At 39.5% G+C, this 18,403-nt stretch overlaps 1 protein-coding gene across 1 annotated transcript in view; it reads right to left on the bottom strand.

Moving 5' to 3' along the window:
- Positions 1–17,154, bottom strand: part of BACE1 (beta-secretase 1) — a 30,294-nt gene extending 13,140 nt beyond the window's left edge. The window contains exon 1 of the mRNA XM_074304171.1: positions 16,415–17,154. Within this exon, the coding sequence (XP_074160272.1) occupies positions 16,415–16,669 (255 nt within the window). The 5' untranslated portion in view covers positions 16,670–17,154. The remainder of the gene's footprint in view (positions 1–16,414) is intronic.
- Between the last annotated feature and the right edge of the window lie 1,249 nt (positions 17,155–18,403).

Here is an 18,403-nt window from a genome sequence, read left to right as displayed (position 1 = left end):
ATTTTATTGTGGTTAACAATTGATGTGTTTCATATCTATGCTATTCTGCATTAATTTATGAGGTATTTAAAAATATAGCTAATTTTTGTAAAGGTGTTATGTACAGCTAAAAAATATTCTCTTTCTATTTCCATTCAGTAACTAATCACCTTTTAATCTAACATATTTAACTTTTCTGAAATTCCATTCATGTTTAACATTTATTTCTTGTTTATCTTTTTGTCAAATTGTTTATATCGGAGAGAGGTACATTATAGTTCCCAACAAGTATACTTTTGTGTGTCTCTTTCTCTCTATGATTCAATGAACTTTTCCTTTAATACTTAGATGCTATGCCATTCATTATGTATTTATTTTACACAATGATATTTCATGTCATCTACCCACCATCTTCCCTTTGACTAGAACCACCCTTAGGAATTTTGAACCTTGCTAAGTCTCACTTTATGGTTTTTGTCCCTCTTTCCCTCTTCTTTAGTTTAAAACAAATATTAAGAATATATATATATATATATATATATATATATATATATATATATATATATATATATATATATATTTGTATATTTTAAGGAGAGTCATAAGATAGCAATCTGATGGTGTGTAAGTACAGGAAGGGAGGACGGGAAGGTGAGAGAACCCAGTGTAATTGTGGTCATGGGTGGGGAGAGTGGTTTCTGGCTTTACATATTTGGGGCTCTCTTTCTGACATTCTTCTTTTTCATGACAGAAATAAGAAGTGTTTCTTTTAAGTATCTTTACCTTTGCTCAGCCATTCTACCTAACTCAGTATGATAGACCCAAGAGTGGGTGCCCAGGGGACTGCAACTGCAGGGTCAGAGCTAGGTCAGGGCCAGCCAACCAACAAACAAGCATAGCATAATCCCCAGGGGCTTCTCCAATGAGACCAGCTCCTGGGTAGGAAGAGCTAACAGGTTCCATGGGGACAGGTTTATGCTTGGATGAGAAACACACTTAAAACTATGAAGCTGGGTGTCCTTACTCTGAAAGTTCCACTTATGTTGATTCTAACTCTTAGCAGCAGATGAAAAGTCCCAAAGGACAGCTCTAGGACAAAAGGAGGAAGGACAGCTCCAGGACAGAAGGAGGAAGGGACAGCTCCAGGACAGAAGGAGGAAGGGACAGCTCCAGGACAGAAGGAGGAAGGGACAGCTCCAGGACAGAAGGAGGAAGGGACAGCTCCAGGACAGAAGGAGGAAGGGATAGCTCTGGAACAGAAGAATGAAGAACAGCTCCAGGATAGAATGAAGGACACAGTTCTAGGACAGAAGGATAAAGAACAGCTCCAGGACAGAAAGATGAAGGACAGTTCTAGGACAGAAGGAGGAAGTGATAGTTCTGGGACAGAAGGATGAAGAATAACTTCAGGATAAAAGGATGAAGGATAGCTCCAGGACAAATGGGCAGTGTGACTTATAGAGGTCACATATAGGAGCCATGTTCCTGTTTCATCCTGTCCCGGAGCTGTCCTTCTTCCTTCTGTCCTAGAGGTCAGAAGCAGAGGTGGCTCTTAAAATGCCTAAGAACATGGCAGCCTTCCTTGGTATCCTCTTCTAATGTCTGGGAATATAACTCAGTTTGCCTTCCTTTTTCTTGTCCTTAGTAGAGACGGGTAACAGCTGCTGGCCCTCCTTTGTAATAACCATACAAACCATAGGTTTCTTTTAGCACATCCTGAAGCCCTGGAAGGCAGGGCAGATTAATGTTCTCTTTAGTTTATAAAAGGAGAAACTAACAAATACTTGAGAGATGAACACAAAACCACATTTCCACTTGTGTCAAATCTGAGATAAGAACTCTCCACTCCGGTTTGCTCTGCAGCCTTGTTTCCTATTTAAAGAAAAGTCTCCTTTTGGACTGATCAGGAGGAGTACTCAAATGAGGAACTGGAATTGAGAGAGAGGACAGATATTGATGATGAGGCAGGGGTTTAGAATGGATGCTTCTGATGGCTGATTTCAAGACAATCTACGCCCTTTCCTGCTTTGGTCCTCTCCTAAAAGTTTTTCAGGTTTTTTTTGATTGAAACCAAATGGTCTTAGAGTTTGTCCTGTGTGGACCTTCTCAAGATAATGGCTGCCTGGGAATAGTGGGTTTTTAAGATGATCCCATTTGCTGCCTTGAACTGGAATTCTAAAATCTGAGCTGTCTTGAGACGTAAACTTGGAGTTTAGTGTTTTGTACTGGATAAGGGCAAACAGAGGGCACAGATGCAGCCTCTAGCACAGAGCCCAGGGTTGCTGGGTCCAGGCCAAGGACCTTCCTTTCTCACTGAATCAGCTGACACCTAAGCAAACATGATCCTTTCCCAGAGTGTAGCCTCTGACTCAAAGTCACTGAATTTCAAAGGTAAAAAAGACTATTTGGTTCAATTCACCTCCTCTTAAAAGAATTCCTGTTATCATACATCCTACGCATAATCACCCAACAATTGTTCGAATGCCTTCATTCCTCTTCCTTCAAACAGTCTTTCAAATTCTTGAAGATAGCTGTCATGTCCCACCGGAGTCTGATCTCTAGGCTAGCTCCTTCAATCTGCCCTCATACAACATAAACCATTGGCAAAGATGGTTGACTTGGAGGCTTCTCCCAAGTGTGGCCCCAACCAGATTTTAATTTTATTGAGAAATGTTTAATAAAATAAATGCAAATATAATACAATAAAAATAATGTCAATTTGTGATTTTTAAAAATTAATCTGAAACTTGAAGTCATCTGTTTTTATTTGAGTTTGACACCACTGGACTAGAAGTCCTTTTTAGGTGTCTGTCTCTGGAAATTCTTCAGCTTATTAATATCCTTTTTAAGTGATTAATAAATGCTTGTTGACCAACTGGCTGAATAAACTGTATTGCCCAGAATTGACTTCCAATACTTCCAAATTGACCAATATAGTGGGACTATCACTTTTTTATTTCTATAATCTAAGATATATTTTACAGACAGTCGAAGATTCCTTTTTTTTGATTGCTGTGTCAACCTGTTGACTTGTATTGCAAGAAAAGTGGAAAAATGGGGACTTAAAACTCAAGATAAATGTGGAAATGTAAGAGAACACCTACATACCCTCAGTGAGTTCACTAAACTGTGTGCCTAGGCATGACAATAAAAGTCCTTCTGTTCTCAAGGAGTCCATTATCCACTAGAATGCAGGAAGGGAACAATGTGTATATAGAAGAGCAAATATGAAATGTCTACCAAGTAGATACAGAGTGATTTTTGGTGGGGGGAGAGCATAAACAACTAAAAAGATCAGAAAAGACCTCACATAGGAAGCAGCACTTTGATTTTAGCCTTGAATGGAACTAAAGAGTCTTAGAGTTAGATTCTGAGCGCGTATTCCAGGCATTGGAGGAACAGCATGTAAAATAATTTATCTGGACATGCATATCCATGCGCGTGCATACACACACACACACACAGAAAACATTTAATTGCTTTAAGCCACACCGATACTTGGAATAACTTGTGTACCCATATGTGCATACATGTAAATAGATTATATTCCCCATTCAATACAGTCTACATTATAGTATTGTATTTTAGTAGAATATAACAGAATATATTCCCCATAACTCCTTGTGTCAGGAAATGTCTCATTTTTGTATCTGCATTTCCAGAACTTAGCATAGTGTCTGGTACAGAACAACCTGAATTGATTGAATATTTGGAAGGAATATCTAATATAATTGAGGACAGAATCAGGTTCAAATGGGGCAAATCTAATAAGATGAAATTTAAAAGACGGCAAATGTAAAATTGACTTAAAAAATTAATTGATAGATACAGAATAGCGGGAACAACAATATATGTCAAAAAGATCTGGGGTCCTTGTTTATTTGCAAACTCTGGTGCAATAGAATGCTTTAATCTTCCATTTTCCCAGATTTGTAACCTTGGTGATATTCTGGATTCTTCACTCTCCCTTTCCCCTACTGATATTCAATCAGTTGCTAAATCTTCTTGTGGTTTTTTTTTAAACAATTTATAATTTTTACAATACTTTTTTTTTTGTATCTGACTTCTCTGTGCCTAGAGTAACCACTTTTGATTATGTCCTTTATCATCTTTCAACCAGACTATTGTCTAAACCTTCAAACTGGTCTCCCTGCTTTAAGAATTTCCCCATTGCAGTTCATCCTTTACATAGAAAAGTAATTTTTTCTTGAGCACCAATGACCATGTCATTCCTCCTGTGATTTCATCTACCTCTGATAAACTTTCTTTATAAATGCATATTGGTACCATCTTTGAAATTTTGAGAGTTTGAATGACCTACCCATCACACAGCAGATGTGTCAGAGATAGGAGTTGTACTGAAATCTTCCTCAGGTCTCTATTCATTATACCATGCTTCCTTACATTTTATCAATAAAATGAAAATCAGGCATTTTAAGATAATTTATATCTCCACTTCTACAACTCAAAATTCTCTCAACATTATACTCCATCTCATCATTTATGTTCATCAGAGGATTGATATTAACTTCTTCCATTTCTTTTTAGGAACTAACTTCTTCAATCATCTCCTCTATCTCTAATTTCTCCATCCACTGATTTCTTCCTTACTGCCTACAACATATTCAATTCTCTCCCATCCTTAAAAATCCTTCTCTTGACCCTGTCATTCCTTTAAGCTTCCTTTCCCTGCCAAGGTTTTTCTAAAAAAAGCTGTCTTTCATCACTACCTTCAGTTCCTTTATCTCCCACTCACTGCTCAACCCCTTGGAATCTGGCTTATGATCATACAACTTGACTGGAGCTGATCTCCCCAAGGTTATCATTGCTTCCTCAGTTATTAAATCCAATCCACTTTTCTTACTTCGAATCCCTCTTAACTTCTCCACAGTGTTTAATGCTGTTAACCAGACTCTCCTCCTGGATATTCTCTCCTCTCTGGATTTTTGGTGATATATTCTCTTCTTCTGACTGCTTCTTCTCAATCTCCTTTGTTGAACCATTATCCATCTCCTGTTTGTGAGTATACCAATAAGCTTTGTCCTAGAAATTCCTTTCTCTTCTCTTTTAGTCTTTTCACCTACTTAAAAGTATTTTATTTTTCAAATTACACATGTAGTTTTCAACATTTATTTTTGTAAGATTTTGAGTTCCAATTTTTTTTCTCTTTCCATTCCTCACTTATCCATCTGATATGGATTATGCATGTACAATTCTTTAAACATATTTTCATATTTGTCAGGTTGAGAAAGAAACATCAGAACAAGAGGAAAAAATCATGAGAAAGAAAAAAAAAAACTAGTATTCAGTCTCCATAGTTCTCTGGATGTGGATGTTATCTTCTATTCTAAGTCTATTGGAAATGCCTTGGATCACTATGTTGCTGAGAAGAGCTAAGTCTATCATAGTTGATCATCATCATACAATCTTGCTGTTACTATATACAATGTTCTCTTGATTCTGCTCACTTTCCTTAGCATCAGTTCATGTAAGTCTTTCCGGCTTTTCTGAAATCAGGCTGCTCATCATTTCTTATAGAAAAAGAGTATTCCAATATATTAAAATACCACAACTTATTCAGCCATTCCCTAATTGATGGACATTCACCCAATTTCTAATTTTTTGCCACCACAAAAAGGGCTGCTACAAACATTTTTGCACATGTGAGTCCTTTTCCCTCTTTTATGATCTCTTTGGGACACAGCCCAGTAGTAACCCTGCTGGGTCAAAGGATATGCACATTTTTATGGCCCTTTGGACATAGTTCCAGATTGCTCTCCAGAATGGTTGAATCACTTCACAACTCCACCAACAATGCATTAGTGTCCCAATTTTCCTACATCCCCTTTAACATTTATCATTATCTTTTCTTGTCACCTTAGCCAATCTAATAGATGTGAGGTGGTACCTCAGTCTTGCTTTAATTTTCATTTCTGTGACTTAGAGCATTTTTTCATATGACTATACATGGCTTTAATTTTTTTATTTGAAAACTTCATATTCTTTGATCATTTCTCAATTGGGGATCTTTTGTTCTTCTTTCTCCGTGTATGTATCTGTCTCTGTCTCAGAGCTCTTATCAGTTTCTATGGGTTCAGTTATTATCTCTGCAGATGACTCCCCAAATAACATATCTGGTTTTCATCTCTCTTCTGAATAGTTCTATCTGCTTGACATTATTTGGATGTTCCATAGACATGTCAAAATCAACAAATTCAAAACAGAACTTCCTTCTCCCTACATGCCTTACCTTTTCTCAACTTCTTTGAGGGCACAAGACTTCTTCAATCACTTAGGTTTTCTACCTTGGAATAGTTCTTGACTTTTCACTCTTCCTCACTCCCTAACCTCCCAAACAATCAGTTGTCAGATCTTAATGGTTATACCTCCATATCATCTCTCCATCCTTCTCATCTATTCCCATCTCTCTGCTCACATGACCACCATCCTAGTTTAGGCCTTCATAATTTCTCACTTGGACTATTGTAATAGCTTTCTAATTGGTCTACTTATTTCAAGACTCTCCCCTTTTTTACAATCTATCTTCAACACAACTGCCAAATTAATATTCCTAAAACACAGGTTTGGCCGTGTCATTCTAAAATAAAGGATGAACAAAAGTGTTTGTAGATAAAGTTTCGATGGCTCCCTATTTTATCTAGGACAGTGTATGAACTCTTCTATTAGGCACTTGAAGTTATATGTAATCTGGAATCAATTTATCTTTCTAGGCTGACAATGTGCTTACGAACAAAAAAAAAAATGAGGCAAAAGAAGACTGTTCTGGAGAAGTTTATCATCTAAGGGGTAAAACAACAAACAAGCAAATACATACAAACAAGCTCTATTCAGGATAAATAGGAAAGAGTTAAGAAAGAAAAGGAACTAGAATTAATCCCCTAACTCCTCCTTATTTTACCTTGTAGCCAAATTAGCTTATTTTAAGTTCTCCATCTACAACATCCCATCTCCAGTGTCTGGCCCTTTACACAGGTTGTTCCTCAAGTCTAGAAAGTGCTTCCTTCCCACTACTTCCCACTACTTCTTGGAATCATTTCATGACTCCACTCAAGGGACATCTTCTAACATGAGGCACTCTCTCCATCTCAAAAGGACATTTATTTCATAGACATTTTGCATTTTCTTATCTGTATAGATACTGTTTCCTCTTAGTCTAATGCAATCTTAATGGCAGATACTGTTAGAATTTTTGTCTTTGGAGCTCCAATACCATGTATCCAGTAGGTGCTAATAAATGCATATTTAAGTTAATTGAATTTTATGGGGGTTAAAAACAAACATACAAAATTAACATGATTTTAGGCTGCATTTAGGGAGGCAGAGTATTAAGAACTCTTCTCCTGTCAAACACGTCTGGTGTATTGTTTTCCCTTCAAGGTGCCATATTTTTATTGTTGTTCAGTCATTTCAGTTGTGTCTGACTCTTAATGACTCCGATTGCTTTTTTTTTGGGGGGGGGGCGGGGATAGGGTTGGCAAAGACAGTAGAGTTATTTACTGTTTTTTTCCAGCTGATTTTACAGCTGAGCAAACTGAGACAAATGGGGTTAAGTGACTTGTTCAGGCTCACACACTAGGCCGTATTTGAACTCAGGTCTTCCTGACTCTAGGCCTAGTGCTCTATCATTGTACAGCCTAGCTGCCCAAAGCTATAGTTTGGAAAGTTTGTTAACAAATTGGATCATATCCAGAGGCACCATAACCATTTAATCTCAGGGATGATGATCTTGGGACAGTTTACACTGTGGTACAAAAGACCACAAGGTAAAACATGCTAATTGCTATAGTAATAAACTCTCTCCTTTAGCCCAGAAAAAGCACATGTTCTTAGATATTAGCATTTGCTCCATACTAGTTACTTCTCCAATGAGTGTGAGTAAGCTACAACATTTTACTAACAAAGAATTGTATGGGAGAAATGACATAAAGAAGGTTACCTGGAATAAAAAGCGGGCTCATCATGAGCATAAGGGAAGTAGGATAGATAGCCTGCATGTTCTATTGTCATCTATTTGATATCAAGAAATCTGGAGGAAGGCCCTCAGTGTGAGGTGGAGGAATTACAGCACAAAGCTTGTGCAAGAATAAAACAGAAACAAAAACCAAGACCTATCCAGATTGGTGTGGTAGAGTGGCCTTGGCAATGGGAAGAACTGTCCTTAACACATACAAATTATATGACCCTTGGCAAGGCTCTTAACCTCTCAGACCCCCAGATGATTCTCTAAGACCCTAAGTTATCTACAAGTTTCTCATCTGTGTCATTGGAAGGACTTTCCACATCAGAAGTACCCAACATCCATGAAATCATATCAGGTACAAAAGAACAACAAATGGATGAATGGAACAGGATGAAAAGGCAAGAGATGTGTTGTAATCTACATTTTTGGAAAGAATACTCCCATCAATGAGATTATAAATCCACTGAAGTAAGTATTCAAATAAAGAAGGTATCGTTATTACCTTTAAGGACCTCTATGAAAGAAAATGTAATTAAGATGAACAAATCAACAAAAAATTGAAGAAGAGATGCTGCCTCCTGTGCTAGTTACTGCTATGGTCAAGAAATTGTATTTGTAATTTAGCCTTAGTTTTGCCAACTGCAGGAAATTGTTCCTCTCTTCTATCCTTAGTTGAAATAGATTTAATCTTGGAGGAGGGAAAAGACTTAGAACTAAGTTTTGTATATTTGTGATTCCTAAAATCTAGGTTCTGACCATATCATCCCCCTATTCAATAAATTCTATGGCTCCCTTTTCCTCCAGGATAAAAGCAGTTTGGCTTTCAAAACCTTTCATAACCCACCATCATCACCACTACTCTCCCTCCCCACCTCCCCATATTCTCCCTTCTTATCCTTATGCCCTTTCATATCCTCTATGATTCATCAATGTGACGCGACACTCCAGGCCGGTGCTCTAGTCACTGTGCTACCCAGTTTTGCCTTGAGATTACCCCCTGTTTATTTTGTGGGCAGTTTGTTTACATGTTGTCTCCTCCATTAGATCTTGAGCTTCTTGAGAACAGGGAATTAAAAAAAATTTTTTTTGTATTTCCAGCAGACTATCTGGTATATAGGCTTAATAAATACTAGTTGACTGAATGACTGGTATGACTTGAGTATCCACAGGACCTGTAACATAGATAATCTGTACAGGGGGAGATCCCGGAAGTCATAATGCTTGATGACTCAGAGCCTGCTTCTTTACAACAAAAGGAAGGATGGCCCTGGGTGATGAGGAAGGATCTACAAGGAGATTGTTGTTTGTCCTTAGCTCTCCAGGAGGACCATGACTTTAGGGTGGTGACACCATGACATACAAGTGAATTGGATTTAAATGAGGGAGGCTGTGGAGGGCCACCTGCCTCCAGAGGCATCTGGGTCCAGTGGCCAGATATAGAGACCAGGATGACTAGAGATGGCCCTGGATGCAATGGAAGCCCTTGGCCTTTTTAAACTAAAGTCTTCCACAGGTCTCAGTTTTAATCTCCGTTTGATTAAGGTTGTGTAGCAATTGAGGCAAAGAATCTCCTCTTTCACCTAGTGCAAAAAATCTAAATAAGTTAAGAGAAAAGGCTAAAAGGACAGAGATGGATTAGAATAGGCTGGAAAAGAAACAAGTTGGGAAGATACAGTCCACTATGGCACTTTTTCAGAGTTCTTGGGATGTGGAAGGTGAGATAGGATCTGAGAATTTTAGTCTCTAGTCAGACAGGTTGCCCCTGAAATTTTTCCAAATGAATCCAAAACTTTCTAGGCCTACAGGGCTTTGCTTTTTCCTTTCCTTTCCAGGAGTTACTTGACACCTGGATCTGAGCAGTTCCAAGAGAAGGAGTCCCAGATCTGGGCCCTATTCCTATTACAGAGCCAATCTTCTCTAGGGCCCTGCTCCTGAAAAGGTAGAGCCTGAATAGCACATCTCAGGGTGAGAATTGTTTTCATGCCCAGAACAAGGTTTTGACCCCATCCTGCAATCCTACATTGCTCTCTATTTCACGACTGCCCAGGAAATCCTTCCCAGCAGGGATAGCTGCCTGGGATCCAAATGGATATTGGTGGGTGGAAGTGAGATCCATTTCACATTCCTTACTTTCTAGTTTTAAGTTTCTGCTTTGCTTTTCTAAAGTATGACCTTTAAATGGTGAAACCAGATCATTTCTTGTCTTTTTATGACCATTTTAGCTCCTGATCCTGAACCTTATAAGAGAAAACAAACTTTAATCTGTCTTCTATTGAAATGCCTCCATATTAGCCCTTGCCTAAGATGACTTTGGAGACTGTTAGGTGTCTCAGTGGATAGATCACTGGGCCTGGATTCAGGAAGACTTAAGACACTGGCCTGTGTGATCTTATCGATTCATGTACCTCTGTTTATCATAATCCACTTGAGAAGGAAATGGTAAATCACTTTCGTATCTTTGCCAAGAAAACCTTATAAAGGGTTTCAAAGAACTGGACATGACTGAACAACATCATCATTACTTTGGAAGTAGAACTGAGACAGAAGGTGCATCTAATCTGAGTAAAGCAAAGCAAATATGCCAGTGAGAAGATTTTAGGTATACTAATTCCTGATTAAGATTCTGGAGCCTTAGGTTCAAGTCATGGAATCATGGTATTTAGAACTGGAAGGACTGTAATAGATATTTTGAATTAGATATTACACAGGATTTTAAACTTAACAAGTCCAAAATAGAATTCTTCTTTTCCAAATTTGCTTAATTGTGTCAAAGGTGCTGCCATCCTTCTAGTCATCCAAGTTTGCAACCTCAATGCCATTCTCTACTCCTCATGCTCACTCACCCCAAATATTCATTCATTTGTATCTCTATAACATCTCTCAAACATACCCCTTTTTCTCTGTTCATGCAGCTACCAACCTGGTTCAGGCCTTCACTCCCTCTCACCAAGGCCATTCAGTAAGCTCCCTAACTTATTTTTCTACCTCAAGACTTTCCCCTTTCTAATCCCTCCTCTCCTCCAATGGGTAAATCAAAAAAGAAGTTGGGAACACTAAATTGTACTTAAGGATTCCTGTGGACTGTGTACTAATTTAGTTTTAAGTGTAATATTATCTATCTTTCATTTATTATATTTTTATTCATTGTATTAAATATTTTCCAATTACATTTTAATTTGGTCATAATCAGTATTGTGTGTCAAACACCTCTGATGTATACAACTGCTAAATTAGAATCCGAAAGCGTAGGTTTTACCATGTCATTCCCCCAAACTCAATAAACTCCATTTGTTCCCTATTACTTTATTTCAGTCATGTCTGACTCTTCATTACTCCATTTGGGATTTTCTTGGTGGAATTACAGTAGTTTGCCACTTCCTTCTCCAGCTCATTTTCCAAATGAGGAAACGGGGGCAGACACTGTTAAATGACTTGCTCAGGATCACCCAGCTAGTAAGTATCTGAAGCTAGATTTGAATTCAGAAAGAGGAGTCTGTTACTGGAATGCTCTTTTCTCCTTTTTGCTTCTTGAACCCCTTGGTTTCCTTTAAGACTCAGTTCGCCCACATCTTCCATAGGAGACTTTTTTCTGGTCCTCTCTTACTACTAGTATATTTCCCTCTAAGAATACTTCAAATTTACTTCATAGCCATCATATATTTGCCTCAAAGTGTACTTATTGTCTCCTCCATTAGAATGTAAATTCTCTGAGGGCAGGAATTGTCTTCCTACACATAGTATTTAAAACAGTGCCTGGCACATAGCACTTAATAAATGCTTTTTGCTTGATTGATCTGGCTTAATCTCATTTTACATTTAAGGAAACTGAGGCCCATAGGCCCTTAATTTTACAATTAAGGAAACTGTGACTCACCACAGAGTTTGTGGCAGATCATATACTTAAATTCAGGTTAGCTGCTTCCAGATTGAGTGATCTTTGTACCATAGTATATATATACTGCCTGCCCTGTCATTAACCTCCTTCATAACTTTGGGGAAGTCACTTACCTAATCTTTCTAGGCCTCGCTTTCCAAATGCCTTGCTGACCTTCTCAGAGACCTTCTAGTGCTAATGATTTAATCATGCTCTCTGACATAAGCTGTATGCCATCTAGATCAGATAAGAAATCATCTGCTTTGACTAATTCAGAAGGTAGAAATTCTAGATCTTTTATCCCCAGGAGGTTTCTATTCCTAGGGGATTCACAGTTGTATAATGAATTAAAGTCAGATTCATCTAAACTAAAAACAATACTTTTCTCTGAATCAGTCCAAAATCTTCAGCTATTTACTGACATACACACCATTATTTTATGTCTAAAAAAATTATTTACCCCACCATTGACTCCTTTGTGACTTCTCTATTTCTGCCGAAAGGAATTCACATCCTAAACATCCACTCATTTTTCATTCTTTCTTCTCTGTGATAAGTATTTCCTTTAATAAGTCTCCTGAAGATTGAAATGTCCATATCATATGGCCAAACAGACACACAGGGAGGCATATTACTTCAAGGAGGTAAAAAATAGAAAGGTCCCAATACATGCCAAAATATTCAAAGTAGCACTTTCTATAGTAGAAAAGCACTGGAAACAAAATTGGATACCCATTGATCAGAAAATGGCTAAGCAAATTTTAGCATATTAATGGAATGGAATATTACTGCACAGTAAAAAATAATAACTATGAAGAAGACAGTGAAATATGAGAAGACTTATATGAACTTATGTAAAGTCATCAGAACCAAGATAACAATACACAAAAATACAACAGCAATCTATATGCAAAGAACAAAAAAAGTAAATGATTTATAATTGTAACGACAAAGAAGAAATTACAGAGTGAACCTCCCTTCTTTGCAGAGGAGAAGGATTACTGTTTTGAATGTTGTATTTATGTTGGACTCCATTGATATGTTAGTTGGATCTGCTGAACTGCTATTTTTTTCCCTCTCTCTCTCTCTTTTTTTTTTTGTTCCTAGGATGGCTTGCTGCATGAGAGAGAAGGATATATTTGGAAATGAAACTCATGTAAAAATGAAGGATATCAATAAAACTTTAAAAAAAGACTGTTACATTATACTTTTTATAATCACATTTTACTATATATAAGTTCAGTTATCATTTTATCTTTGGAAGTGGTCCTACCTCTAGTCTTTCCCCACTCAACCCCATTTTCATCACATGTATCTTTCAAGAATCCTACAGGATAAAATCCAAACTCAATCTGACCACTAACACCCTTCACAATTTAGTTTGAATCTAATAATTCAAACTCATCTTCCATCTATTGCAGTCAGAAATGTGTGTGTTTGTTCAGGTGGTTTCCCCTTGCCTGTGATGTCCTCTCCACTATCCCTACCATTTATTTAAACTCTTGCTGTCCTTCAAAGCCCATCATAAGCACCTCTCTTCTGTGAAGTCTTCTTTGATTACCCCTGCCCACAGTGACAATTTCCTACTTTTAACTCCTATATTATGAATTAATAATGCCATTCATATTCTTATAGTACTTATTCTATACTATGTGCCACTTGTTAACTTTTCAATTGTAAGTATATTTTATTTTCTGAAGTAAACTGAAAGTTCCATGGGGCAAGGCCTTGCCTTTGATTTCTGTTAAGTACTTTTAGTGTCTAATCAATGACTTTTATACGTAGGAATCATTAAAATATCTACTATTAAGCTACAACTACTGTATCTACTATTTATTGATATACCTGCCACCTTTACCTTTTCAATGGGCTCTCACATCTAGTTTTATTCTTTAAACACCTCAGTGAGAGAAGCCATACATTATAATTTCTGTTTCAAAGATGGGTTAATTGAGAATCATTCTTTGAGGACTAGAATCTTCTGAATCCTAGGACAAAGCTCTGGTAACTAGACTTCCTTCTCTAGGGTCCTTTCGCCAGCATCCTCTTATTTGCTCTGACAATGCTCCCTTTCTCCCTTCAATCTCTCAAACCTACTACTATAAAATGGTCTTGCTCATTAGTAAGTAACAGATTTAGTTTATCCTAGAGACCTACCATGTGTGTAAGGCTTTTGGTATCCTTCGGCCCCCTGGAAATACAATGTGGTGGAGCACTAAATTTGATGTGAGAAGAGACAGAAACCAGGATTCTTTTTTGATTTTAACTACTTATATGTTATGTGTTACAGTGAAGGCCTATTAATGTCTTTGGAGCTCACTTTCTTCATCTGTGAAACGGACAATAAGTTTCCTTTGTCTCAGTTGCTAAAAGTACCAAAGAGATTATAGCTGAGAGATATTTTCTTTAGGGCAAAAAAAAAAATCAAGGTGGAGCTCTAGGGCCAATGTTACTTTATGTCTCGATCTGATCTGGGGTCTTAAGGTATGATAGTGACCTTTGAGTTGACTTTCATCTCTTCATTTCCCAGCTGGCTGTCCTTCTTTGTTCTTCTCCAGGAACCTCATCATCTTGCAAGACCACATCAACCTTGGTATTCACACCTCATCAGTACCCTTTGCCCTTGGGAACCCTCCCCAACTCTAATTGTGTGGCTACCCTCTTCCCCTTCATCTTTTCAGCTTCCTTTTATGTAGGGTTTCCCTCAATAGGTGGCAAGCTCTTTGCACGATGCTTGACATATAATAGGCACTTCATAAATGTTTAGTGACTAACTCTTAGCAGTCATCACTGACTGGCAGGGTAATGGATGCTGCTTTCCCTCAGATTGGAGATTTTTCCTAAGGAAGTGTCATTGCTCATCAGAGGTAGGAAAGAACAAGAAATTGTCAGCAAGAAGGTAAGAATCAGTTTTGAGACTAGGATGAATTTGGCCCTGGGCAGATCAAAGAAGAGTTTAGGTTTCTGGTTGAATATTTTTTGAGAAGTTCTAGGCAGTTCAGCGGGCACTATGTCTTCCCTCCTACCCCCAATAAACAAAGACATATCCTTGCAAATATTCAGCTATTACAAATATACCACCAGATATCTATACAATGTTATACACACATATGTGAGGAATTGCATGGGGAAATACTGTACAAACAGAAATAGCCAGAGGTTTCCCATGGCCTGTACATGAAAGAATATATAGATATATACACACACAGACACACACATGTGAGAGCACACAGTTTTACAGACACATGTGTATAGGTATGTCTCTTGGGCAGACTGGATCATAGAATCTGCCCCATGCCCAGGGCACACATAGAGGCAAACTTTATCATTTACAGAACCAGGGAATTTTAGAGTTGGAAGAGTGAGTCTTTTCTAGCTGCCCAGGCCAACTGAGACATGAAAGGATCCCCACTATGATATACCCAACAAGTGCTTGTCCAGCCTTTGCCTACTAGGATGCGGCAGATTTTATCCTCAGCAATCACCTTGGAAGTACCCAGATCATCCAGCAGGATCAGTGAAATCCTGCGTTACTGTCACACTTCTCACCTCCTTCTTCCATATACACATATTTCCTTACCTGCCCTCCAGGGGTCTCCTTTTTGGAGGAGACCCTACCACTTAAGAGGGACTGGCTCCTTTCCCACAGTTTGTCCTTTCTCTAGTAGGAGGTGGGGTTATCCACTGGCCTATTCTCTGGAGGATGTGGGGGTGGGGGTGGGGCTGCCCATGGAGATCAGGATAGCGGGAGGGAGGGAGGGCTGACTGAGGGAACAGTCATAAGATAGGAAGCTCCAGGCTGGGACCTCCAGGGCTCTGCAGAGATCAGCCAGGATCTCCCAAGCCTTATTGTAGTTCTAATCTGGGAGTAAGCAAAGCAGGACAGAAAAGAAAGGATCCATTTTGTTCTCCTGTTCCTGTGGCTCCTATGATGGGAGGACTGACCATTGTCAGAGCCCCAGGTTTCATTTGCCTCCCTCCAGTTTTAACTCTGTCACCTTAGGAACTCCTCAGGAATCCCAGGAGAATGGAATGGGTCAAGCGGATGAGATGAAGTGAAAAGAGATTTGTGAGCTGCAGGGGACCAAGCTTGAGCCAGTCCAGGAAAGAGAGGTGTAAAGAAAAGAGGGAGGGCTAACACCTGTGTGGAAACCAGACAAGGATACCAAAAGTCCCTTACACCAGTAAACTACCTATCCTAGGGTTGGGCAAGCAGGGGAGTGGCCGTGAATCAGACACTAGAACATGGCTGTTAGCATTTAGTTTTAAAATATAAAGCCAAAACAAAGTATGAGACTGGTCCTCTTCTTAATCATAGAAAAGGTGGGAAGTGATGGATATAAATAGCTCCCTTCCCAAAAGAATGAATGGTGTGTGCTTCTGAGAAGGTGGAAGGTTAGACTATTAGTTTCCCAGCCTCCCCCCACATCTCTCTAGAGTTATTGCCTCTTTTTAAAAACCAGTTCCTGGTTCTCTCAAAAAGCCTCACAAACATCTGGAAAGTTCGGGCTGGGCTGGGGGAACAGTGCCCTGGAGCGAGAGGCAGGGTGGGGAAGGTCGGGCAGAGGGATGCTTCTTACCGTTTGTGGAGGGCTGCCCACCGTCATTTCCACGTAGTAGCCCTGACCAGACTTGCCCCTCAGGTTGTCCACCATCTCTATGAAACTGCTTCTGCGGCTGAGAAGTTGATTGGGCTCATCCAGCTCCTCGATGGCTTCCCGAGGCAGCCGGAGACCCAAGGGGAGTCCACTCTTCAGGGGTAGTCGGATTCCCGACTGGGTGCACAGCACCCCTGCACCCATCCACAGCAAGATCCAGGGCAGAGCTTGAGCCATGATGTCCCCAGCACCCTCAGTCCCTCTCTAGATCCCTCTCTTCCCCCTTTCTCCTCCCCCCTCCCCCCCAACTCTTTGGGTGGTGGTGATGGGCAGGCTTCTTAGGAAAGGGAGCCCAGAGACATAAGGATCCCACACCCAACAGGATCACTCAGCCGCCCTCATGCTTCAGGCTTCAGACATAGGATAAGAAAGAAATCTCCTGAGTGCAAGAGAGAGCGACCAGAGCCACATCTAGACAGGCATGCAGCCCCCATCAGGCATCTGGAAGGGGGAAGCTCAGGGCCCCAGGGGGGTAAGAGTGCTGGGCATGGTGAGCAGGGTGGGTTTTCTCTCGTCTTCTCCGTAGATGTCAGCATGAACAGGCGGGTAGGGGAGGTGGCAGGGGCTGCTTGGCTCTAGGCTCCTACAACCTTCATTTTCTGTTCAGGCCCCCATAATCCCCTAGCTCCCATCCAGGCTGGGAAGGCGGAAAGACTTGTGTCGGCTGCTGTCAAAGCCAAAGGGTTTTTGCTTTTCCCGGGGAGTCCTGGGAAGTGTAGTCTTCCCCTGCCAGCCTGCCCAGCTTCCGGGGCAAGTTAGGCAGTCTTGGATGCCCTCTGCCGAGAAAGAAGCAAGTCTTCTGGGAGGCTGGATCGCAAAAGTTTATTTTGACCCTGGAAGGCAGGGAGGGGTCAGGAATGAGCAGAAGGAGCCAAGAAAAAGCTCTTTCTATTAACCGAGAGAAGAGCTGGCTTGGGACAAAAAGGGAAAGTATTATCATTACTATTATAATTACTTTATTAACAATAATTCAGCTTACAGAGTATGGGTGTTGTTATTAACAGTAAAGACACTGTTAACGATAATAATAAGACTCATAAAGAATGACCTTAAATTAAAAGGGAGAGGATTCATTAGAAAATGAGAGGTTGGGAGAAAGAGTGTCAGGGCTTTTCTGCTGTCTTTGAAATGGTGAGGAATACTGAAGGTATTTCACCACACTGTTCTTCTTTAGTCTTTTTTTTTTTTTTTTTTTAATTTTGGAGTGTGTTTTTGCATGGTGTGGAGGAAAACCCCCTGCATTTGACTAAGAAGGTTTGAAAGATAAATAAGTAAACTGATGGTGATTTAGCCCTTTGAGAGGGCCAGGAATTCTGGCTGAGCTAAAAGCAGAGCTGCTGATAAACTTATGACTTGCCTGGAGGACAATTTCTTTCTTCAAAATGTTGAGGGAAAAACCAGGGAAAATAATATTCTAGTTTATAAAGATTCCGAGTTCTAAGTGCTTTGCAAATATTATCTCATTTCATCCTTACCACAATCCTGTGAGTTCAGGAAACTGAAACAGATTGAAGTTAAGGTCCCACTTGCCACCTAGCTTTCTCAGGGATTTCATTCATTCATCTTATTTTACAGAGGATTCTTCTGAGGTTCAGTGAGATTTAGCAATTTGCTCAAAATCACAGAGGCAAAAAGTGGTATAGAGGTAAAATCTGAAGCTGAATCTTTTGATATCAAATCTAATATTTTTACCACTGTAAGATGGAAGTTAGGGATATAAGAGTGTATGTGATTTCACTGATCTGGTCAACTCTAAGTGAGAAAATTCTTACCATTGCAGATTGACACCTTTTCTGCACTTTTTGTATCTTAAAGATCAGCCAAAACAGAGAAGTTGAGGAACCTGTTCAGAGTCACAGAATCAGGGTGTGCTGGAGGTAAAATTTGAACTCCAAGTCTTTCTGGCTCCAC

The sequence above is a fragment of the Sminthopsis crassicaudata genome, chromosome 3 (genome assembly GCF_048593235.1).
Source record: "Sminthopsis crassicaudata isolate SCR6 chromosome 3, ASM4859323v1, whole genome shotgun sequence".
Lineage (NCBI taxonomy): Eukaryota > Metazoa > Chordata > Mammalia > Dasyuromorphia > Dasyuridae > Sminthopsis > Sminthopsis crassicaudata.
The sequence above is the reverse complement of the archived record's forward strand: the minus strand, read 5'-3'. Positions and strand labels throughout refer to the sequence as shown.